The 25432-nt window shown below is 49.0% G+C and overlaps 1 protein-coding gene across 1 annotated transcript; it reads right to left on the reverse strand.

Annotated features, from left to right (window-relative positions):
- Positions 1–608: 608 nt before the first annotated feature.
- On the reverse strand, positions 609–24033 carry LOC144677445 (perlucin-like protein). The gene is made up of 5 exons (XM_078537537.1): positions 23918–24033; positions 22705–22854; positions 4574–4716; positions 3545–3651; positions 609–1637 (listed from the first exon to the last, which is right to left on the reverse strand). Exons 2-5 carry the CDS (start codon positions 22844–22846, stop codon positions 1463–1465), a joined length of 567 nt encoding a protein of 188 aa, XP_078393663.1. The 5' UTR covers positions 22847–22854; positions 23918–24033; the 3' UTR covers positions 609–1462.
- Positions 24034–25432: the final 1399 nt, after the last annotated feature.

Raw genomic sequence — 25432 nt, forward strand, 5'->3', positions numbered from 1 at the left:
TAAAATCAAATTGCTTTTTCCTGTTGCCTTAAGGAGGGTGTAGCTGGAAGCTCGATTAATTAGGGGCTTTTTGGAGTTATTACAGTAGTAATTTGTCGACCTGTGTATGTGCTTGCAATCTTTTGATTTGTTAATGAATGTTTAATTTAGGTTTGTAAAGAATCTCTAGAGACTTGGTGGACTTATTATTACTGAATTCAGGGCAGACATCTCGAATTAAAATATAAATTGCAAAACAGTTGTGACCACATGATCAGGATTCCCTCGTGGATTTGATCCGCCTGGCACACATCATCTGCTGCATCATAACAGAGCGTCGGGAGAGGAATGGTTACAGCAAAAGTGCGTATGTTAGTGTATGAAGGAATTGAGACTTTGAGAGCAGTATTACAAAGTTGGAGATCTTGTTCACATGTCTGTGTTGGTAGGTTCCTCAGAACAAACTGTTCCGGACAGGAGAGAGACAGGCACACTGTACTTCTGTCTCTCAACAACTGTCCGTATACAGAAGGTGTTTTGAATTCTTTGTGAAGAACGTTGTGGTGTGTTTTCCCAAACCCTCAGTGTGTCTGATCCACTTTACTAAACACTCACAGCAAACTCACATTGTGATCAACTCGGGTTAGTTTATTTACATTTAAAACCCGGGGAAGGAGTGTTCATAATGTCACACTCTGGACCACACACACACTCTAACACATTCTCTCTCACACACACAAACACTCACAAACTCACACGCATACACACACACACACACACACATGCATGCCCACACACTCTCACACACAAACACATGCACACACACTTGCACACACACATGCCCACAAGCACAAATGCGCACACACAGAGACAAAGAAACAAATATGTACATGCACAGACATACACACACACACACACTACACACACACACACAGAGTAATGGAGGACGGAAAAAGGAAACTTTTACAACTATGGATAGTAACAGTACAAGAACCACGGAGATGAAAATGAGTTCACATGATTTCCAGAGTCTGAGAAGAAAACGTCCAAAGGTTATTTCCGATGTGAACGAGTTCAATCCTGAGTCCAGTGGGAGCTTACTGCACGCAAATTCAATGCCTTGTTTTGGACATGACAACTATGAAAACACTGTAAGGAGTTGCTTCATTAGCTGCAAAAGAACATAGGGCATCTCCTGAGTTACTGAAAGGTGCTAGAGAAATGCATGACTTCTGTCCTGTTACATTTCATCGGATTCCAGCCTGGATTGATAATGGGGTTTTCCAATGTCAACTGTCATGCCGTCATTCCCGCCTCCCAACACTGGTGGCACTGCAGGAGGCTCCACCTGAGGGAGAAGGGGAACAGATGAATTTTCACCTTATGGACGTGGCCTCGTGCAGTCGGGGATTGTGGGGAAGGGAGGAGGGGCTGGGGATCTTTGGACAATCCTGACACTCTCGTTCTGTGCCCCAGTCTCTCTTCAGGAACAATATTTCTCAATATCAGCTGCCTCGATGCAGGGCAGTGCCCTTTTCGCACAGATGAAAGGGAACTGATCAGCACAACTGTAATCATTCCAGTCGGCTCCTCTGGTAATGGCGCAGTTTTCATTATGATGCATATTATTCGGTTCCCCCTGACCCCACCGAGTAAAACTGGGAAATGGAGAAATAAAAAATACCGATAAAAATCCGACACATTCCTGCACAGAATCAACAAGATTCCTACAGCCCGGAACAAATCCAAAACTAATCCCACTGCCCCACTCTATCCCCATGTCCCTCTATCAATCCAAAGCCAATGCCACTGCCCGATTCTCTCCCCATCGCCCTGTACAAATCCCCAAACTATTCCCACTGCCCCGCTCTCTCCCCATAGCCCTGAATCAATCCCAAAGTAATCCCACTGCCCCACTCTCTCCCCATAGCCCTGAATCAATCCCAAACTAATCCCACTGTCCCGCTGTCTCCCCATAACCCTGTACAAATCCCAAACTAATCCTACTGCGCCGCTCTCTCCCCATGTCCCTGTATCAATCCCAAACTAATCCCACTGCCCCACTCTCTCCTCATAGCCCTGAATCAATCCCAAAGTAATCTCACTGCCTCGTTCTCTCCCCATAGACCTGTACAAATCCCAAACTAATCCCACTATCCCGCTCTCTCCCCATAACCCAATATCAATCCCAAACTAATCCCACTGTCCCGCACTCTCCCCATAGCCCTGTATCAATCCCTAACTAATCCCACTGCCCCACTCTCTCCCCATAGCCCTGTATCAATCCCAAACTAATCCCACGGCCCCACTCTCTCCCCATAGCCCTGAATCAATCCCAAAGTAATCTTACTGCCTCATTCTCTCCCCATGGCCCTGTATCAATCCCAAACTACTCCCACTGCCCCACGCTCTCCCCATAGCCCTGTATCAATCCCAAACTAATCCCACTGCCCCACTCTCTCCCCATAGCCCTGTATCAATCCCAAACTAATCCCACTGCCCCGCTCTCTCCCCATAACCCTGTACAAATCCCAAACTAATCCCACTGCGCCGCTCTCTCCCCATGTCCCTGTATCAATCCCAAACTAATCCCACTGCCCCACTCTCTCCTCATAGCCCTGAATCAATCCCAAAGTAATCTCACTGCCTCGTTCTCTCCCCATAGACCTGTACAAATCCCAAACTAATCCCACTATCCCGCTCTCTCCCCATAACCCAATATCAATCCCAAACTAATCCCACTGTCCCGCACTCTCCCCATAGCCCTGTATCAATCCCTAACTAATCCCACTGCCCCACTCTCTCCCCATAGCCCTGTATCAATCCCAAACTAATCCCACGGCCCCACTCTCTCCCCATAGCCCTGAATCAATCCCAAAGTAATCTTACTGCCTCATTCTCTCCCCATTGCCCTGTATCAATCCCAAACTAATCCCACTGCCCCGCTCTCTCCCCATAACCCTGTACAAATCCCAAACTAATCCCATTGCGCCACTCTCTCCCCATGTCCCTGTATCAATCCCAAACTAATCCCACTGCCCCACTCTCTCCCCATAGCCCTGAATCAATCTCAACGTAATCTCAGTGCCCCATTCTCTCCCCATTGCCCCATATAAATCCCTAACTAATCCCACTTCCCCACTCTCTCCCCATAGCCCTGAATCAATCCCTAACTAATCCCACTGCCCCGCTCTCTCCCCATAGACCTGTACAAATCCCAAACTAATCCCACTGTCCCGCTCTCTCCCCATAGCCCTGTATCAATCCCGAACTAATCCCACTGTCCCGCACTCTTCCTATAGCCCTGTATCAATCCCAAACTAATCCCAATGCCCCACTCTCTCCCCATAGCCCTGTATCAATCCCAAACTAATCCCATTGCCCCACTCTCTCCCCATAGCCCTGAATCAATCCCAAACTAATCCCACTGCCCCGCTCTCTCCCCATAGCCCTGTATCAATCCCAAACTAAACCCAGTGCCCGATTCTATCCCCATCGCCCTGTACAAATCCGCAAACTAATCCCCCTGTCCTGCTCTCTCTCTCCATGCGACGCTGGGACTCACCTCACTTGGGTCCCATCCACCCATTTCCAGTTTCCTTCACTCTCTCGATCTGTTAATCCGATCCAGTAATCCCCAGGATTGTTCTCGATAGATTTGATTATGAAATTCTGCAGCAGATACAATGATGGAGTGACATCACTTAGAATGACTGCCTTAACTCACACACACACGCACACAACTGATGCACAAAATGCCCCAAACCCTTTCTCAGGAAATTCTCCCTCATTCCCTCTGATTAAATATCGGGAAGACTGAAGCTTTTGTTTTTCGTCTCATTTCCAAACTCCATTCCCGAGTTACCGACTCCATCCTGGGAACTCCCTGAGTCTGAACCAGACTGTTTACAACCCTGGGGTCGTGTTTAATCTGGGGATGGGATTCCCACCTCATATCCACATCGTCACCAAGACGGCCTCTTCCAAACTCCGTAACATCACCCAGAACCACCCCGGGCTCAGCTCATCGATTGCTGGAACCCTCGTTCATGTGGCATAGAGGGAGCCTTACTCTGTATCTAACCCTCTGCTGTACCTGTCCTGGGAGTGTTTGATGGGGACAGTGTAGAGGGAGCTTTACTCTGTATCTAACCCCGTGCTGTACCTGTCCTGGGAGTGTTTGATGGGGACAGTGTAGAGGGAGCTTTACTCTGTATCTAACCCTCTGCTGTACCTGTCCTGGGAGTGTTTGATGGGGACAGTGTAGAGGGAGCTTTACTCTGTATCTCACTCCGTGCTGTATCTGTCCTGGGAGTGTTTGATGGGCACGATGTAGAAGGAGCTTTACTCTGTATCTAAACCCGTGTTGTACCTGTCCTGGGTGTGTTTGATGGGGACAGTGTAGAGGGAGCTTTACTCTGTATCTAAACCCGTGCTGTACCTGTCCTGGGAGTGTTTGATGGGGACGGTGTAGAGGGAACTTTACTCTGTATCTAACCCCGTGCTGTACCTGTCCTGGGAGTGTTTGATGGGGACAGTGCAGAGCGATATTCTCTCTCTATCTCATTCTGACAGATGCCTGTGCTATTCTCACCTGTTCCTGTTCTGTATTTATGAAGATGAGGTGTGAATTTTGGGATTCACATTGTTGTTTTGCCGAGTCCCAGTTTATTTTATCCGTTGAGAATTTATAGCAATGATGATTATGAACTTTCCAGCCGCTCGGACAGAGAGACTCTGCAAAATTATGAAGACTTAATTCAGAGAAATACATCGGGACATTAGGAATAGGAGGAGGCCATTCAGCCCCTCTCGATCCTGTTACACAGGAACAGGAGGAGGCCATTCAGCCCCTGTTGAGCATTTTACACCATTCTATTGGATCTGCTCTGTATCTTAACTCCCTCGGTTCCGTGACCCTCCATCCCCAACAACAATCTCTCAATCTCAGTTTTGATGTTTCCCTTTGACCTCCGGCCCCCACAGTTTATTTCGGGGGTGGGGGGGAGAGTTCCTGATTTCCGCTCCCCTTTGTGTGAAGAGGTGTTTCCTGATGTCCCCCCTGAACGTCCTGGCCCGAATTTTAACCTCCTTCCCCCTTGTTCTCGACTCCCCCTCCCCAGCTCCCTCACAACCCACCGGATCAGAGGAAATAGTTTCTCTCCATCGATCCAATCGAATCTATTTATTGCTTTCAACGCCTCGGGTGCGGTCGCCGTGGTTTCGCCTGTAGGCCTCAGGCTTCAAGTTTGGATCGACCACCTGCACCTTATCCAATCCCCTCAATCTGTCAGACAGACCCCCCCTCCCCGATCGATTCATCCCCTCGCCTGTCCCAAACTCCAGGAGGCAGAGGCCAGGATAGTGCGGCCTTCCTCCGCTTGGAGATTGAGGCCTTGACTGAAGGATGGGGAGGATGGGGGTGGGGAGACTGGGGGTGGAGTTGGGGGTGGGGAGACGGGGGGTGGGGGTGGGGAGACAGGGGGTGGGGGTAGGGAGACAGGGGGTGGGGTTGGGGAGACTGGGGGTGGGGGTGGGGAGACAGGGGGTGGGGGTGGCAGTGACCCCAAAGGGGCAGAGCATGGGATGTTGCGGGAGGGGGCAGGAGTACGGCCGGCAGCTCCCACTCACCTGAACACCTTCGGAGCATTGGGCAGAGCGATCGTGCTGTCTCGAACAATTTCTGGAACGTTCCATCCAGCTCTGTCAAGTTCCGATGGGCAATGGCCAAGGTCCGATTAAGGGGGTCAGCACCACCGCACTCCTTGTTCATCTTTAGAACTGAGAGACAGAGTCAGAGTGAGTGATAGTGTGGGTTATATCAGAGTGCTACAGCGAGGGGTGCTGGATACATCAGAGTGTTACAGCGAGGGGTGCGGGATATATCAGTGTGTTACAGTGAGGGGTGCAGGATATATCAGAGTGTTACAGCGAGGGGTGTGGGATATATCAGAGTGTTACAGTGAGGGGTGCAGGATATATCAGAGTGTTACAGCGAGGGATGCAGGATATATCAGAGTGTTACAGCGAGGGGTGCGGGATATATTCGAGTGTTACAGCGAGGGATGCGGGTTATATCAGAGCGTTACAGCGAGGGGTGCGGGATATATCGGAGCGTTACAGCGAGGGGTGCGGGATATATCAGAGCGTTACAGCGAGGGGTGCGGGATATATCGGAGCGTTACAGCGAGGGGTGCGGGATATATCAGAGCGTTACAGCGAGGCGTGCGGGATATATCAGAGCGTTACAGCGAGGGGTGCGGGATATATCAGAGCGTTACAGCTAGGGCTGTAGGATATATCAGAGTGTTACAGCGAGGGGTGCGGGATATATCAGAGCGTTACAGCGAGGGGTGCAGGATATATCAGAGTGTTACAGTGAGGGGTGTGGGATATATCAGAGTGTTACAGCGAGGGGTGCGGGTTATATCAGAGTGTTACAGCGAGGGGTGCGGGATATATCAGGGTATTACAGCGAGGGGTGCGGGATATATCAGAGCGTTACAGCGAGGGCTGTGGGACATATCAGAGTGTTACAGTGAGGGGTGTGGTATATATCAGAGCGTTACAGCGAGGGCTGTGGGACATAACAGAGTGTTACAGTGAGCCAATTTCCAACAGCATTCACGGCACAAAGGTCCCCCCTCATCCTTGTGGAACCTCACACCTTGTACTGTGAGGAAACCTTACGATTAACAACACCAGGGACCAGTGGACAACCTTTCTCTGCAGCCTGGCCTTATAATAACGGGAAAGACTTGGACACTCATTATACCTGCAGATGTGCTAAACACAATCCTCTATCTCCAATGTTGGACAATGGATTTTGACCAGAGGCATAGAAACTTCTTGTTAGGCTCCTTAATGGGCAACATCACATGACCTAAGCTTCTGGCCTTTGGAAGGATTTGATATTACATTATTACATTCACAACTCTGTGTTCTGTTCAAACTCCTGCTAGCAATCATCAAAGCAAGACTCCAGGCTGATCGACAGCCTGTGTCATTTCTAAGCCTGCTCGGAGCATGTTTCTCTGGAAAATTCCTTCAGCAACCTCCTGGGCAGTCCAACTCTTTGTGGCCCAACCTCATCTCACTGCATCCCGATCAGCTTGAAAGGGATTCTTTAAATCCTGCTTCAGTGAGCCAGACTCGCCTGAACTGTATCTCCTCTGTGAAGGAACGCTCGATGGACTCGGACTTTCTGAACTCTGGCCATCCCACCTTTTTCCTATGTTCCTGTTGTGTGCATATGTGTGTGTGAAGTTGTGATGATCTCCCGGGTTTGAATGTATGAATAAACTACACTGCTGATTTACATCTAGAGAGTTGTTGGTGCTTCTCCCTTTAAAGTCTGACCTCACAAACTGAGGGTTTGGGTAAACGCACCACAGCCTATTTCCAACATGAAAACACCCCTGCTTACGGACAGAGGATGAGAAAATAAAGGAGCTCAGATTTGCCTCCGTTCACTCTCTGTAACAGTTTGAGTGTGAGGTTCAACTTCCTACCTTGGACTCTTAGCCCTATCGCAATAGCCAAACTGATGATTAAGACAATGAGGCAGGCGATGCCGAGATGTGTTGAAGTTATTGATCTTCTTCCTCCAGCTGTTCCCTGTCCAGTTTTATCTGGAATAGAGAAGTGAAGATTGGCCCATGTTGAGCAGACCATGTAACTTCACGGAACAGACAATGGTGACGTATCTACTTCCCTTATCGAGAGGAACAACAACCACGTTACTCATTTATATCCCTCATTTCACATCCCAGTGCACACGGTACAGGAGGCTTATCAAAGAGAATCGAACACCGAGTCACACAGGGAGATATTAGGGACAGGAAACCAAAAGCTCAGACACAGAGATCGGTACAAGGAGCGTCTTAAAGGAGGAGATAGAGAGAGAGAGACAGAGAGAGAGAGGGAGAGAAACTAAGAGAGAGGCAGATAGAGACAGGGAGAGCGCATGAGAGGTGAGTGAGAGACAGAGAGTGAGAGAGAGAGTGAGAGTGATGAGGGGGAAGGCTGAATGAAGTCAGGATGTGCATGATACAGAGTAAAGCTCCCTCTCCACCATCCCCATCAAACACTCCCAGGACAGGTACAGCACGGGGTTAGATACAGAATAAAGCTCCCTCTACACCGTCCCCATCAAACACTCCCAGGACAGGTACAGCATGGGGTTAGATACAGAGTAGAGCTCCCTCTACACTATCCCCATCAAACACTCCCAGGACAGGTACAGCATGGGGTTAGATACAGAATAATCTACCTCTACACCGTCCCCATCAAACACTCTCAGGGCAGGTACAGCACGGGGTTAGATACAGAGTAAAGCTCACCCTGTCCCGGTATTTATCTCTGTTTCTCCCGCTCTCTCTTCCCTATCACTCTCTCTCTGTTCTCTTTCCCTCTCTCTAAATCTCTCCCAATGCTTCTCTCTTTCAATTTCCCTCACTATTTCTCTCTCGCTCTCTCACTCTCAATCTTTCTCTCTCACTATCAATCTCTCTTAATCTCTATCACCACCTGTCTCTCTCACCATCTCTCTCTGCCCCAGCCTCTCTCTCTCTGCCTCAGCCTCTCTCTCCATCTCTCTCTTTCTTAATCTCTCTCACCATCTCTCTGTCTTTCTCAGCCTCAATCTCTCTCACCACCTCTCTCAGTCTCTCGCACTCGCAATATCACTCTCCATTTCTCTGCCTCTCTCTCAATCTCTCACTCTCTCTGTCTATCTCCCTCTGTTGAACAGTTTAACTTACGTTCACTGGGCGCTGTCGTGTTGTTTTTGATGTGTCCCATATTCATGTAGTCGGTGTCCTGCTCCATGGTTTGTGTCTGAGGGGGTCTCTCTCCTCCGTTCCTGTCCTGTCTGCTTCTCTCTCCCACTCTCTCAGATGTGTCTCAGTCTTCCTCAGACTCGATGTCAGGGCGAAAACTTCCTCAAAACTGTTTCTATTTTCTTCCAATTTTGTAATCCCACTTCCTCTGAGATCTGTGTGACAAAGTGGTTCAATTAACCATGTACAGCAGCTGCCGAACGCTTTACAATTTTGCCAAGCAATGGGAGAGCCAACATGGCTTCAGGGAACATTGGCAGAATTCAAAATCATTTCACAAGCCTCTCGACTGCTTGTTATAACTGGAAAAGGTCTATACGCACACACACACACACTCACACACTCACAAGCACACTCAACCACACACTCTCACACTCACCCACTCACTCACACGTACAAGCACACACATACACACAGATACACATACACACACTCACACGCACAAAATCAAACACCACACACTCACACATACATACACACACACGCACACATACATGCAGACCCACATACATACACAAACACAGGCATGCACACACAGACACACACACTGATATACACACACACACACGCAGAGAAACAAAGACAGGCACATACAGACACACACACACGCAGACATGTACACGCAGACATGCACACACAGACACACTCAAACACAAACACACACACAAACACACTAATGGTGGACAGAAAAATAAACTTTAACAACTATGGATAGTAACAGTACCAGAACCAAGGAGATGAAAATGAGTTGACATGATTTCCAGAGTCCGAGAAGAAAAAGTCCAAAAGATATTTCCGATGTGACCGAGTTCAATCCCGAGTCCAGCAGGAACTTATTGCATGCAAATTGAAAGCCTCGTTTCTGAGATGACAACTATGAAAACACTGTAAGAAGTTGCTTCATTGGCTGCAAAAGCAGGTTGGGGGATCTCCTGAGTTAGTGAAAGGTGCTAGAGAAATGCAGGACTTCTGTCCTGTTACATTTTGCCGGATTCCTGCCTGGATTTATAATGGGGTTTTCCAATGTCAACCGTCACACTGTCGTTCCCACCTCCCACCACTGGTGGTGCTGCGGGAGGCTCCTCCTGGGGGAGAAGGGGAACAGATGAACTTTCACCTTACGGACGTGGCCTCGGGCAGTCGGGCATTGAGGGGAAGGGAGGAGGGGCTGGGGATCTTTGGACAATCCTGACACTCGTTCTGTGTCCCAGTCTCTCTTCAGGAACAATATTTCTCAATATCAGCTGCCTCGATGCAGGGCAGTGCCCTTTTCTCACAGATGAAACGGAAGCGATCAGAACAACAGTAAGCATACCAGCCACTTGTTCTGATAAGGGCATAGTTTTCATTACTTTTTCCCATTATTCGATTCACCCTGATACCATCGAGTAAAACTGGGAATTGGAGAAATAAAAAATACTAATAAAAACCTGACACATTCCTGCACAGAATCAACAAGATTCCTACAGCCCTGTACATATCCCAAACTAATCCCACTGCCACGCTGTCTCCCCATAGCCCTGTATCAATCCCCAAACTAATCCCACTGCCCCACTCTCTCCCCATAGCCCTATATCAATCCCCAAACTAATCCCACTGCCCCGTTCTCTCCCCATAGCCCTGTATCAATCCCAAACTAATCCCCCTGCCCCGTTCTCTCCCCATAGCCCAGTATCAATCCCAAACTAATCCCACTTTCCCGATCTCTCCCCATAGCCCTGTACAAATAGCCAAACTAATCCCACTGTCCCGCTCCCTCTCCATGCGACTCTGGGACTCACCTCACTGGGGTCGCATCCACCCATTTCCAGTTTCCTTCAGTCTCTCGATGTGTTAGTCCAATCCAGTAAGTCGAAAGATTGGTCTCGATAGATTTCTTAATGAAATTCTGCAGCAGATATAATGTTCCAGTCCTACTCCGGCCCCCTCCCACAACTCTTTCTCTGGTACATCGATGATTACTTCAGTGCTGCTTCATGCTCTCATCGGGACCTGGTAAAATTTATTAATTTTGCTTCCAATCTCCACCCCTCCATCATTTTCACATGGTCCATCTCTGACACTTCCCTTCCCTTCCTTGACCTCTCTGTCTCAATTTCTGGTGATAGAATGTCCACCAATATCCATTACAAGCCTACCGACTCCCACAGCTACCTCGACTACAGCTCCTCACATCCCGCTTCCTGTAAGGACTCCATCCCATTCTCTCAGTTCCTTCGCCTCCGTTGCATCTGCTCTGATGATGCTACGTTCATAAACAGTTCCTCTGACATGTCCTCCTTCTTCCTTAACCGAGGTTTTCCACCCACGGTAGTTGACAGGGCCCTCAACCGTGTCCGGCCCATCTCCTGCGCATCCGACCTCATGCCTTCTCCTCCCTCCTAGAAACATGATAGGGTCCCCCTTGTCCTCACTTATCACCCCACCAGCCTCCACATTCAAAGGATCATCCTCCGCCATTTCCACTAACTCCAGCATGATGCCACCACCAAACACATCTTCCCTTCACCCCCCCCCCGCCCCTCCGGCGGCATTCCGTAGGGATCTTTCCCTCCGTGACACCCTGGCCCACTCCTCCATCACCCCCTACCTTCAACCCTCTCCAATGGCACCACCCCATGCGAACGCAGAATATGCAACACCTGCCCCTTCACTTCCTCTCTCCTCACCGTCCAAGGGCCCAAACACTCCTTTCAAGTGAGGCAGCATTTCACTTGCACTTCCCTCAACTTAGTCTACTGAATTCGTTGCTCCCAATGCGGTTTCCTCTACATTGGAGAGACCAAACGCAGACTGGGTGACCGCTTTGCAGAACACCTTCGGTCTGTCTGCAAGCATTACCCAGACCTCCCTGTCGCTTGCCATTTTAACACTCCACCCTGCTCTCTTGCCCACATGTCTGTCCTTGGCTTGCTGCATTGTTCCAGTGAAGCTCAACGCAAACTGCAGGAACAGCACCTCATCCTCCGACTAGGCACTTTACAACCTTCTGGACTGAATATTGAGTTCAACAATTTTAGATCTTGAACTCCCTCCTCCATCCCCATCCCCTTTCAGTTTCTTCCCCCTCCTTTTTGTTTTTTCCAATAATTTATATAGATTTTTCTTTTCCCACCTATTTCCATTATTTTTAAATGTATTCCACCCATTGTTTATTTCACCCCACCCTCACTAGAGCTACCTTGCTTGTCCTGTTCGCCACTCTTAATTAGCACATTCTTTTAGATAATATCACCACCTTCAACACCTCTTTGTTCTTTTTTCCGTGACATCTTTTGGTTATCTCCTCCTATCACTGCTTGCTTGTCCCAACAACCCCCCCCCCACTTCTCCCCACCCCCCTTAAACCAGCTTATATTTCACCCCTTTCCTATATTTACTTAGTTCTCTTGAAGGGTCATGTGGACTCGAAATGTCAACTTTGCTTTTCTCTGCCGACGCTGCCAGACATGCTGAGTTTTTCCGGGTATTTCTGTTTTTGTTTTGGATTTCCAGTATCCGCAGTTTTTTGTTTTTATCCCTGCAGTTCCAATCCTCGCCGCTAGGAGGAGGAACCACTGAGTCAACACTGCCCACAACCCACACCTGCAGTTCCAATCCTCGCCGCTAGGAGGATTAACCACTGAACAACACCATCCACAACCCACACCAGCAGTTCCAATCATCGCCGCTAGGATGAGGAACCACTGAGTCAACACTGCCCACAACCCACACCTGCAGTTCCACTTATCGCCGCTAGGAGGATTAACCACTGAACAACACCATCCACAACCCACACCTGCAGTTCCAATCATCGCCGCTAGGATGAGGAACCACTGAGTCAACACTGCCCACAACCCACACCTGCAGTTACAATTATCGCCGCTAGGAGGAGGAACTACTGGGTCAACACTGCCCACAACCCACACCTGCAGTTCCAATCATCGCCGCTAGGATGAGGAACCACTGGGTCAACACTGCCCACAACCCACACCTGCAGTTCCAATTATCGCCGCTAGGAGGATTAACCACTGAACAACACTATCCACAATCCACACCTGCAGTTCCAATCCTCGCCGCTAGGAGGAGGAACCACTGAGTCAACACCATCCACTCCATACTTGCAGTTCCAATCCTCGCCGCTAGGAGGAGGAACTACTATGTCAATACTGTCCGCAACCCAGAGATAAAAGCAAAGAACTACGGATGCTGGAAATCCAAAACAAAAATAAAAATACCTGGAAAAATTCAGCAGGTCTGGCAGCATCGGTGGAGAGACTCGAAAAGTCAACTGTGCTCCTCTCCACCGATGCTGCCAGAACTGCTGAGATTTTCCAGGTATTTTTGTTTTTGTTTCTGTCCACAACCCACACATGCAGTTCCAATCCTCGCCGCTAGGAGGAGGAACGACGCTCGGTATCACCTCGCACCCTGTCCGCACTGTGTGACCCCGCCCCGTCCCCGCTCTGTATCACCCCGCCCCCTGCGCGCTCTGTATCACCCCGCCCCCTGCGCGCCCTGTGTCACCCCGCCCCCTGCGCGCTCTGTATCACCGCGCCCCCTGCCCGCTCTGTGTAACCCCGCCCCCTGTCCGCACTGTGTGACCCCGCCCCCAGCCCGCTCTGTGTGACCCCGCCCCCTGCGCGCTCTGTGTCAGTTGAAGTGAATCGCGAGAGGAGCCGGGAGTTGAGAGGGAGCAAAGGTCACTAAGGGAGTTCAGTGAGGCGGGAACGAGGTGATCCTTCGAGGACAATGAGTACGGCCGGGTCAGCGTTTACTACTTTTATTGCTGAGAGTGTTTAAGATCTTATTTTGTGGTTCATCGTTTGTAAGGGACTATATTCTGTAACAGCGAGGAGTAGGGATGAAGGGCCCGAGAGTAATTGATATTATTTGATATTAAGTATCTTCCAAAAGGTTTAATTTAATTTAAAGGGGTCAGTCATGGCAGGAGAGCTCAAAGCCGTGGTGTGCTCATCCTGCTCTATGTGGGAAGCCGGGCACGTCTCCAGTACCCGGGACCAGCCTGTGTGCGGGAAGTATCTCCAGCTGCAGCTCCTGGAAGCCGGGGATTTGGAGCTGGAGCGGCGGCTGGGGACACGGTGGAGCATCCGCGAGGTGGAGAGTATCGTGGATAGGGACGTATAGAGAGGTGGTCACACCGTAGGGTAAGAGTCCACAGGCAGGAAGGGAATGGGTGACCACCAGGCAAAGCAAGGGGACTAGGCAGGCAGTGCAGGAATCTCCTGTGGCTATTCCTCTGCAAAACAGGTATACCGCTTTGGATACTGTTGGGGGGGGAATGGCCTCTCAGGAGAAAGCAGCAACAGCCAAATTCGTTGCACTATGGTTGGCTCTGCTGCACAGGGGAGGAGTAAAATGTGTGGGAACACAACAGCTACAGGGGATTCAATTGTAAGGGGAATAGAGAGGCATTTCTGTGGCTGCAAACGAGACTCCAGGATGGTACGTTGCCTCCCTGGTGCTCGGGTCATGGATGTCTCAGAGCGGCTAGAGGACATTCTGAAGCGGGAGGGTGAACACCCAGTGGTCGTGGTGCACATTGGTACAAACGACACAGTTGAGAAAAGGGATGAGATCCTAAAAGCAGAATATATGGAGTTAGGAAGTAAGTTGAAAAGTAGGACCTCAAAGGTAGTGATCTCAGGATTACCACCAGTGTTACGTGCTAGTCAGTGAAGAGATAGCAGGATATATCAGATAAATACGTGGCTGAAGAGATGGTGTGAAAGGGATGGTTTCAGGTTCCTGGGGCATTGGGACTGGTTTTGCGGGAGGTGGGACCAGTACAAACCGGATGGGTTACACCTGGACAGGGCCAGGACTGATGTCCTAGGGGGAACATTTGCTAGAGTAGTTGGGGAGGATTTAAACTAAAATGGCAGGGGAATGGGAACCAATGCAAGGAGTCAGAGAAAGGGGAATCAAAGACAAGAACAAAAGACAGAAAGCGGAATAAGATAAGTGATAGTCAAAGAAATCAAGGGCCAGAATCAAACAGGGCCTCAGTGAAAAATAGTGGGAACGGGACAAGTAATGTTAAAAAGGCAAGCCTTAAGGCTTTGTGCATTAATGCGAGGAGCATTCGCATAAAGTGGATGAATTAACTGCGCAAATAGATGTAAACAGGTATGATATAGTCGGAATTACGGAGACATGGCAGCAGGGTGACCAGGGAAGGGAACTGAACATCCAGGGGTATTCAGTATTTAGGAAGGACAGACAAAGAGAAAAAGGTGGTGGAGTTTCATCGCTGGTTAAAGAGGAAATTAACGCAATAGTGAGGAAAGACATTAGCCCCGACGATGTTGAATCTGTATGGGTAGAGCTGAGAAACACTAAGGGGCAAAAAACGTTAGTGGGGGTTGTATATAGACCCCCAAACTGTAGTGGTGATGTTGGGAATGGCATTAAACAGGAAATTAGAGAAGCATGTAATAAAGGAACATGTGTAATTATGGGTCACCTTAATCTGCATATAGATTGGGCAAATCAAATTAGTAACAATACCGTAGAGGAGGAATTCCTGGAGTGTATATGGGATGTTTTTCTGGACCAATGCTTTGAGGAACCAACGAGAAAACAGCCCATCCTCGACTGGGTATTGTGTAATGAGAAAGGAATAATTGGCAATCTAGTTGTGCGAGGCCCCTTGGGGATGAGCGACCATAATATGATAGAATTCTTCATCAAGATGGAGAGCGATGTAATTGATTCTGAGACTTGGGTCCTGAAACTTAATAAAGGAAACTACGATGGTGTGAGGTGCAAGTTGGCTATGATGGATTGGGAAACGTTGCTTAAAGGGATGACGTTGGATAGGCATTGGCAAACATTCAAAGAGTGCATGGGTGAACTGCAACAATTATTTATTCCTGTCTGGCGCAAAAGTAAAACAGGAAAGATGGCCAAACCATGGCTTACAAGGGAAATTAAAGAGAGTATTAGATGCAAGGAAGAGGCATACAAGTTGGCCAGAAAATACAACAGACCTGAGGATTGGGAGCTGTTTAGAATTCAGCAAAGGAGGACCACGGGATTGATTAAGAAGGGGAAAATAGAGCCCGAGGGTAAGCTTGCAGGGAACATAAAAATTGACTGTAAAGGTTTCTATAGGTATGTGAAGAGAAAAAGATTAGTGAAGACAAATGTAGGTCCCTTACAGTCAGAAACAGGGGAATTTATAATGGGGAACAAAGAAATGGCTGTCCAACTAAATACATACTTTGGTTCTGTCTACACAAAGGAGGACACAAATAACATACCAAAAATATTGGGGAACAAAGGGTTTAATGAGAAGGAGGAACTGAAAGAAATCAGTATTAGTAGGGAAATGGTGTTGGGGAAATTGATGGGATTGAAAGCTGTTAAATCTCCGGGGCCTGACAATCTACATCCCAGAGTACTTCAGGAAGTGGCCCTAGAAATAGTGGCTGCATTGGTGGTCATCTTCCAAGATTCTATAGACTCTGGAACAGTTCCTACAGATTGGAGGGTAGCTAATGTAACCCCACTATTTAAAAAGGGAGTCAGAGAGAAAACAGGGAATTATAGACCAGTCAGCCAGACATCGGTAGTGGGGAAAATTCGAGAGTCCATTATAAAAGACTTAATAGCTGAGCACGTGGAAAACAGTGGCAGAATCGGACAGAGTCAGCATGGATTTACGAAAGGGAAATCATGCTTGACAAATCTACTGGAATTTTTCGAGGATGTCACGAGTAGAGTTGATGAGGGGGAGCCAGTGGATGTGGTTCATTTGGACTTTCAGAAGGCTTTCGACATTTCCCACATAAGAGATTGGCGTGTAAAATTAAAGCGCGCAGGATTAGGGGTAGTATTGAGATGGATAGAAAACTGGTTGGCAGACAGGAAACAAAGAGAAGGAAGAAACGGGTCTTTTTCCGAATGGCAGGCAGTGACTAGTGGGGTACCGCAGGGATCGGTGCTGGGACCCCAGTTATTCACAATATATATTAATGATTTAGATGTGGGAATTAAATGTCATATCTCCAAATTTGCAGATTACACAAAGCTGGGCGGGAGGGTGAGCTGTGAGGAGGATGCAGAGATGCTTCAGTATGATTTGGACAAGCTAAGTGGGCAAATGCATGACAGATGCAGTATAATGTGGATGAATGTGAGGTTATCCATTTTGGTAGCAAAAACAGGAAGACAGACTATTATCTGAATGGCTATAAATTGAGAGAGGGGAATGTGCAACGAGACCTGGGTGTCCATTGTACACCAGTCGCTGAAGGTAAGCATGCAGGTGCAGCAGGCGGTAAAGAAGGCAAATGGTACGTTGGCCTTCATAGCCAGAGGATTCGAGTACAGGAACAGGGATGTCTTGCTGCAATTGTTCAGGGCTTTGGTGAGACCACACCTGTAATATTGTGTGCAGTTTTGGTTTCCTTATCTGAGGAAGGATGTACTTGCTATCGAGGGAGTGCAGTGAAGGTTTACCCGACTGATTCCTGGGTTGGCGGGACTGACATATGTCGATAGATTGAGTCGATTAGGATTATATTCGCTGGAGTTCAGAAGAATGAGGGGGGGATCTCATAGAAACCTCTAAAATTCTAACAGGACTAGACAAGGTAGATGCAGGAAGGATGTTCCCAATGGTGGGGGAGTCCAGAACCAGGGCTCACAGTCTGGTGCTATGGGGTAGACCATTTAGGACTGAGATGAGGAGAAATTTCTTCATCCAGAGAGTGGTGAGCCTGTGGAATTCGTTACCACAGAAAGCAGTTGAGACCAAAACATTGTATGTTTTCAAGAAGGAGTTAGATATAGCTCTTGGGGCGAAAGGGATCAAAGGGTATGGGGAGAAAGCGGGAGCAGGCTATTGAGTTGGATGATCAGCCATGATCATAATGAATGGCGGAGCAGGCTCGAAGGGACGAATGGCCTGCTCCTGCTCCTCGTTTCTATGTTTCTCTGAAAGGGATAGCAGCATCGTGGATAGATCAGGAGAAACTGTCTCGTTGGCTTAAGGAACGAGGACGAGAACGACACAGATTTCAGTTAATCGGTAAAAGAAGCAATTGACCAAGAAGAGGCGCGAAAGATGTGGCTCGTGCAAGAGAGAAAAACGGAGAAAGAGAAATACTGGGATAGGGAGAGAGAGAAAAATATACCGGGATAGGGAGAGAGAGAAAAATATACCGGGATAGGGAGAGAGAGAAAAATATACCGGGACAGAGAGAGAGAGAGATACTGAGATTTTCCTGCTCATTGTGGTCAGTTTCTGGGTAAATGTCAGGACACCGAACATGCTTAAGGGATTGGTTAAAGCAAAAGTACATAGGCTGGTGTATGAAGGAATTGAGAATTTGGGAGCAGTATTACAAAGTTGGAGATCTTGTACACATGTCTGAGTTGGTAGGTTCCTCAGGAACGAACTGTTCCAGACAGGAGAGAGATAGGAAAACTGTACTTCTGTCTCTCACCAACTGTCCGTACGCAGAAGGTGTTTTGAATTCTTTGTGAAGTGTGTTGTGGTGTGTTTTCCCAAACCATCAGTGTGTCTGATCCACTATACTAATCACTCACAGCAAACTCACATTATGATCAACTCGGGTTAGTTTATTTACATTTAAAACCCGGGGCAGGAATGTTCACAATGTCAACCTCCACATTCACACCCACACACACTCGCACACACCCATCCACACTCTCACGCACACTCGCACAAACATATTCTCACAAACACACATACACGCCTACTCACACACGCTCACACACACGCTCACACACACGCTCACACTCACGCTCACACACTCACGCTCACACACTCACATTAAAACACCTCACACTCTCACATTCAAACACACACACGCACACACACATACACAAATGCACAGACACAGTAATGGAGGATAGAAAAAGGAAACTTTTACAACTATGGATAGTAACAGTACAAGAACCATGGAGATTGAAATGAGTTCACACAATTTACAGAGTCCGAGAAGAATAAGTCCAAAGAATATTTCTGATGTGACCGAGTTTAATTCTTAGTCCAGTGAGAGCTTACTGCACGCAAATTGAATGCCTTGTTTCTGACATGACAACTATGGAAACACTGTAAGGAGTTGCTTCATTGGCTGCAAAAGCAGGTTGGGGATCATCTGAATTCGTGAAAGCTGCTAGAGAAATGCAGGACTTCTGTCCTGTTACATGTCGCCGGATTCCTGCCTGGATTTATAATGGGGTTTTCCAATGTCAACCGTCACGCTGTCATTCCCGCCTCCCACAACTGGTGGCACTGCAGGAGGCTCCACCTGGGAGAAAAGGGGAACAGATGAACTTTACCCTTACGGACGTGGCCTCGGGCAGTTGGGGATTGTGGGGAAGGGAGGAGGGGCTTGGGATCTTTGGACAATCCTGACAATATTGTTCTGTACCCCAGTCTCTCTTCAGGAACAATATTTCTCAATATCAGCTGCCTCGACGCAGGGCAGTGCCCTTTTCTCACAGATGAAACGGAACTGATCGGTACATCTGACATCATTCCAGTTGGCTCTTCTGATAATGGCGCAGTTTTCATTTTCTTCTGCATTATTCGGTTCACCCTGACCCCATCGAGTAAAACTGGGAAATGGGGAAATAAAAAATACCGATAAAAATCCGACACATTCCTGCACAGAATCAGCAAGATTCCTACAGCCTGGTACAATCCCAAACTAATCCCACTGCCCCGGTCTCCCTCCATAGCCCTGTACAAATCTCCAACTAATCCCACTGTCCCTGCTCTCTCCCTATAGCCCTGTACAAAACCCAAACTAATCCCACTGTCCCACTCCCTCCCCATAGCCCTGTACAAATCCCAAACCAATCCCACTGCCCCACACTCTCCCCATTGCCCTATATCAATCCCAAACCAATCCCACTGTCCCGCTCTCTCCCCATATCCCTGTATCAATCCCAAACTAATCCCACTGTCCCACTCCCTCCCCATAGCCCTGTACAAATCCCAAACCAATCCCACTGCCCCACACTCTCCCCATTGCCCTATATCAATCCCAAACCAATCCCACTGTCCCGCTCTCTCCCCATATCCCTGTATCAATCCCAAACTAATCCCACTGTCCCGCTCTCTCTCCATAGCCCTGTATCAATCCCAAACTAATCCCCCTGTCCTGCTGTCTCTCTCCATGCAAAGCCTGGACCCACCTCACTTGGGTCCCATCCACCCATGTCCAATTTCCTTCACTCTCTCGATCTGTTAGTCCGATCCAGGAAACCCCAGGATTATTCTCGATAGATTTCTTTATGAAATTCTGCAGCAGATACAATGATGGAATGTGATCAGTTAGTATGACTGCCTTAACTCACACAAACACGCACACACAACTGATACCCAAAATGCCCCAAAACCTTCCTCAGGAAATTCTCCCTCATTCCCTCTGATTAAATATCGGGAAGACTGAAGCTGTTGTTTTCCGTCTCTGTTCCAAACTCCATTCCCGAGTTACCGACTCCATCCTGGGAACTCTCTGAGTCTGAACCAGACTGTTCACAACCCTGGGGTTGTGTTTAACCTGGAGACGGGATTCCCACCTCATATCCACATCGTCACCAAGACGGCCTCTTTCCAACTCCGTAACATCGACCAAAACCACCCCGGTCTCAGCTCATCGACTGCTGAAACCCTCGTCCATGTAGTGTAGAGAGAGCTTTACTCTGTACCTAACCCTGTGCTGTACCTGTCCTGGGAGTGTTTGATGGGGACAGTGTAGAGGGAGCTTTACTCAGTATCTAACCCCGTGCTGTACCTGTCCTGGGAGTGTTTGATGGGGACGGTGTAGAGGGAGCTTTACTCTGTATCTAACCCCGTGCTGTACCTGTCCTGGGAGTGTTTGATGGGGACAGTGTAGAGGGAGCTTTACTCTGTATCTAACCCCGTGCTATACCTGTCCCCTGAGTGTTTGATGGGGACAGTGTAGAGGGAGCTTTACTGTGTATCTAACCCCGTGCTGTACCTGTCCTGGGAGTGTTTGATGTGGACGGTGTAGAGGGAGCTTTACTCTGTATCTAACCCCGTGCTGTACCTGTCCTGGGAGTGTTTGATGGGGACGGTGTAGAGGGAGCTTTACTCTGTATCTAACCCAGTGCTATACCTGTCCTGTGAGTGTTTGATGGGGACGGTGTAGAGGTAGCTTTACTCTGTATCTAACCCCGTGCTATACCTGTCCTGTGAGTGTTTGATGGGGACGGTGTAGAGGTAGCTTTACTCTGTATCTAACCCTGTGCTGTACCTGCCCTGAGAGTGTTTTATGTGGACAGTTTAGAGGGAGCTTTACTCTGCATCTAACCCCTTGCTGTACCTGTCCTGGGAGTGTTTGATGGGGACAGTGTAGAGGGAGCTTTACTCTGTATCTAACCCCGTGCTGTACCTGTCCTGGGAGTGTTTACTGGGGACGGTGTAGAGGGAGCTTTACTCTGTATCTAACCCCGTGCTGTACCTGTCCTGGGAGTGTTTATTGGGGACGGTGTGGAGGGAGCTTTACTCTGTATCTATCCCCGTGCTGTCCCTATCCTGGGTGTGTTTGATGGGGACAGTGTTGAGGGAGCTTTTCTCTGCATCTAACCCCGTGCTGTACCTGTCCTGCGAGTGTTTGATGGGGACAGTATAGAGGGAGCTTTACTCTGTATCTAACCCCGTGCTGTATGTTTGATGGGGACGGTGCAGAGGGATATTCTCTCTCTATCTCATTCTGACCGATGCATCTGTCATTCTCACCTGTTCCTGTTTTGTATTTATGATGATGAGGTGTGAATTTAGGGATTCACAATGTCGTTTTGCCGAGTCCCAGTTTACTTTATGCATTGAGAATTTATAGCAATGATGATTATGAACTTTCCAACCGCTCGGACAGGGAGACTCTGCAAAATTATAAAGACTTAATTCAGAGAAGTACATCGAAACATAAGGAACAGGAGGGGGCCATTCAGCCCCTCTCGAGCCTGTGACACAGGAACAGGAGGAGGCCATTCAGCCCCTCTCGAGCCTGTTACACAGGATCAGGAGGAGGCCATTCAGCGCCTCTCGAGCCTGTTACACAGGAACAGGAGGAGGCCATTCAGTCCCTCTTGAGCATTTTACACCATTCTATTGGATCTCCTCTTTACCTTAACTCCCTCGGTTCCGTGACAACAACAATCTCTCAATCTCAGTTTTGACGTTTCCCTTTGACCTCCGGCCCCCACAGTCTATTTTGCGGGTGGGGGGGTGGGGTGGTGGAGAGTTCCTGATTTCCGCTCCCCTTTCTGTGAAGAGGTGTTTCCTGATGTCCCCCCTGAACGTCCTGGCTCGAATTTTAACCTTCTTCCCCTTTGTTCTCGACTCCCCCTCCCCGGCTCCCCCACAACCCACCGGACCAGAGGAAATAGTTTCTCTCCATCGACCCAATCGAATCTCTTTATTGCTTTCAACGCCTCGGGTCCGGTCGCCGTGGTTTTGTTTGTCGGCCTCAGGCTTCGAGACTGGATTGCCTGCCTGCACCTTATCCAATCCCTTCAATCTGTCGGACAGACCCCCCTCCAATCGATTCATCCCCTCGCCTGTCCCAAACTCCGGGAGGCAGAGGCCGGGATAGTGCGGCCTTCACCCGCTTGGAGATTGAGTCCTTGTCTGAAGGATGGGGAGGATGGGGGTGGGGAGTCAGGGGGTGGGGGTGGGGAGTCAGGGGGTGGGGGTGGGGATACAGGGGGTGGGGGTGGGGGTGGGGAGACAGGGGGTGGGGGTGGGGAGACAGGGGGTGGGGGCGGGGAGACAGGGGGTGGGGGCGGGGAAACAGGAGGTGGGGGTGATCCCAATGGGGCAGAACGTGGGATGATGCGGGAGGGGGCAGGAGTACTGCCGGCAGCTCCCACTCACCTGAACAGCTTCGGAGCATTGGGCAGAGCGATCGCGCAGTCTCGGACAATTTCTGGAACATTCCATCCAGCTCTGTCAGGTTCCGCAGGGCAATGGCCAAGGTCTGGTTCAGGAAGTCAGCACCACCACACTCCTTGTTCATCTGTAGAACTGAGAGCGGGAGCCGGAGTGAGAGATAGTGTGGGATATATCAGAGTGTTACAGTGAGGGATGTGTGATATATCAAAGTGTTACAGTGAGGAGTGTGGGATTTTTCAGAATGTTACAGTGAGGGGTGTGGGATATATCAGGGTGTTACAGTGAGGGGTGTGGGATATATCAGAGTGTTACAGTGAGGGGTGCGGGATATATCAGAGTGCCACAGTGAGGGGTGTGGGATATATCAGAGAGTTACAGTGAGGGGTGTGGGATATATCAGAGTGTTACAGTGAGGGGTGTGGGCTATATCAGGGTGTTACAGTGAGGGGTGTGGGGTATATCAGAGTGTTACAGTGAGGGGTGTGGGATATATCAAAGTGTTACAGTGAGGGGTGTGGGATATATCAGAGTGTTACAGTGAGGGGTGTGGGATATATCAAAGTGTTACAGCGAGGGGCGTGGGATGTATCAGGGTGTTAAAGTGAGGGTGTGGGATATATCAGAGTGTTACAGTGAGTGGTTTGGGATGTATCAGGGTGTTACTGTGAGGGGTGTGGGATATATCAGAGTGTTACAGTGAGGGGTGTGGGATATATCAGTGTTACAGTGAGGGGTGTGGGATGTATCAGAGTGTTACAGTGAGTGGTTTGGGATGTATCAGGGTGTTACTGTGAGGGGTGTGGGATGTATCAGGGTGTTACTGTGAGTGATGTGGGATATATCAGAGTGTTACAGTGAGGGGTGTGGGATATATCAGGATGTTACAGTGAGGAGTGTGGGATATATCAGAGTGTTACAGTGAGGGGTGTGGGATATATCAGAGTGTTACAATGAGGGGTGTGGGATATATCAGGGTGTTACAGTGAGGGATGTGGGTTATATCAGAGTGTTACAGTGAGGGGCGTGGGATGTATCAGAGTGTTACAGTGAGGGGTGTGGGTTATATCAGAGTGTTACAGTGAGGGGTGTGGGATATATCAGAGTGTTACAGTGAGGGGTGTGGGATATACCAGAGTATTATAGTGAGGGGTGTGGGATATATCAGAGTGTTACAGTGAGATGTTCCTCCCCGTACCGTGAACTGTGAGACCTGTAATAATAGCGCAGTTGCAGATTAAGACAATGAGTCCGACCACGATGGGCCATCTGGATTTTTTTGATCTTTTTCCTCCAGCTGTTTCCTGTCCAGTTTTACCTGGAATAGAGAAGTAAAGATTGACCCATGTTGAGAAGCCTGTGTTACTGCACGGAACAGACAATGGTGACGTATCTACCACCCTTATTGAGAGAAACAACAACCACGTTACTCGTTTATATCCCTCGTTTCATATCCCAGTGCACGGTACAGGAGGCTTATCAAAGAGAATCAAACACCGAGTCACACAGGGAGATATTAGGGACAGGAAACCAAAAGCTCAGACACAGAGATCAGCACAAGGAGCGTCTTAAAGGAGGAGAGAGAGAGAGACAGACAGAGGGAGAGACAGAGAGAGAGAGAGTAAGAAACAGACAGTGGGAGAGGCAGGGAGACAGATACAGCGAGACAGAGAGTGAGACAGAGAGAGAGAGAGGAAGGGAGAGTGAAACAGAGAGAGAGTGAGCAAGACACAGAGAGAGAAGCAGAGAGGAAATTTCAGAGTTTAGGGCCCCAGGCAGCTGAAGTCCCGGTCACCAATGGCGGAGCTATGGGAATTGGGGAACGCTCGAGAGGCCGGAATTGGAGGAACACAGAGATCTCAGAGGGCTGCAGGAAGTTACAGAGATAGTGAGGGGTGTAGGGGCTGTAGGAATTTACAGAGATAGGGAGGGGTGTAGGGGCTGTAGGAATTTACAGAGATAGTGAGGGTTGTAGGGGCTGGAGGAGGTTACAGAGATAGGGAGGGGTGTAGGGGCTGGAGGAATTTACAGAGATAGGGAGGGTTGTAGGGGCTGTAGGAATTTACAGAGATAGTGAGGGTTGTAGGGGCTGGAGGAGGTTACAGAGATATGGAGGGGTGTAGGGGCTGGAGGAGGTTACAGAGATAGGGAGGGGTGTAGGGGCTGGAGGAGGTTACAGAGATAGGGAGGAGTGTAGGAGCTGGAGGAGGTTACAGAGATAAGGAGGGTTGTAGGGGCTGGAGGAGGTTACAGAGATAGGGAGGGTTGTAGGGGCTGGAGGAGGTTACAGAGATAGGCAGGGTTGTAGGTGCTGGAGGAGGTTACAGAGATAGGGAGGGTTGTAGGTGCTGGAGGAGGTTACAGAGATAGGGAGGGGTGTAGGGGCTGGAGGAGGTTAAGAGATGGGGAGGGTTGTAGGTGCTGGAGGAGGTTACAGAGATAGGGAGGGGTGTAGGGGCTGGAGGAGGTTACAGAGATAGAGAGGGTTGTAGGGGCTGGAGGAGGTTACAGAGATAGGGAGGGGTGTAGGGGCTGGAAGAGGTTACAGAGATAGGGAGGGGTGTAGGGGCTGGAGGAGGTTAAGAGATGGGGAGGGTTGTAGGTGCTGGAGGAGGTTACAGAGATAGGGAGGGGTGTCGAGGCTGGTGGAGTTTACAGAGAAAGGGAGGGGTGTAGTTGTTGGAGGAGGTTACAGGGATAGGGAGGTGAATCC

Source organism: Cetorhinus maximus, unplaced genomic scaffold, assembly GCF_964194155.1.
Source record: "Cetorhinus maximus unplaced genomic scaffold, sCetMax3.hap1.1 HAP1_SCAFFOLD_2544, whole genome shotgun sequence".
Lineage (NCBI taxonomy): Eukaryota > Metazoa > Chordata > Chondrichthyes > Lamniformes > Cetorhinidae > Cetorhinus > Cetorhinus maximus.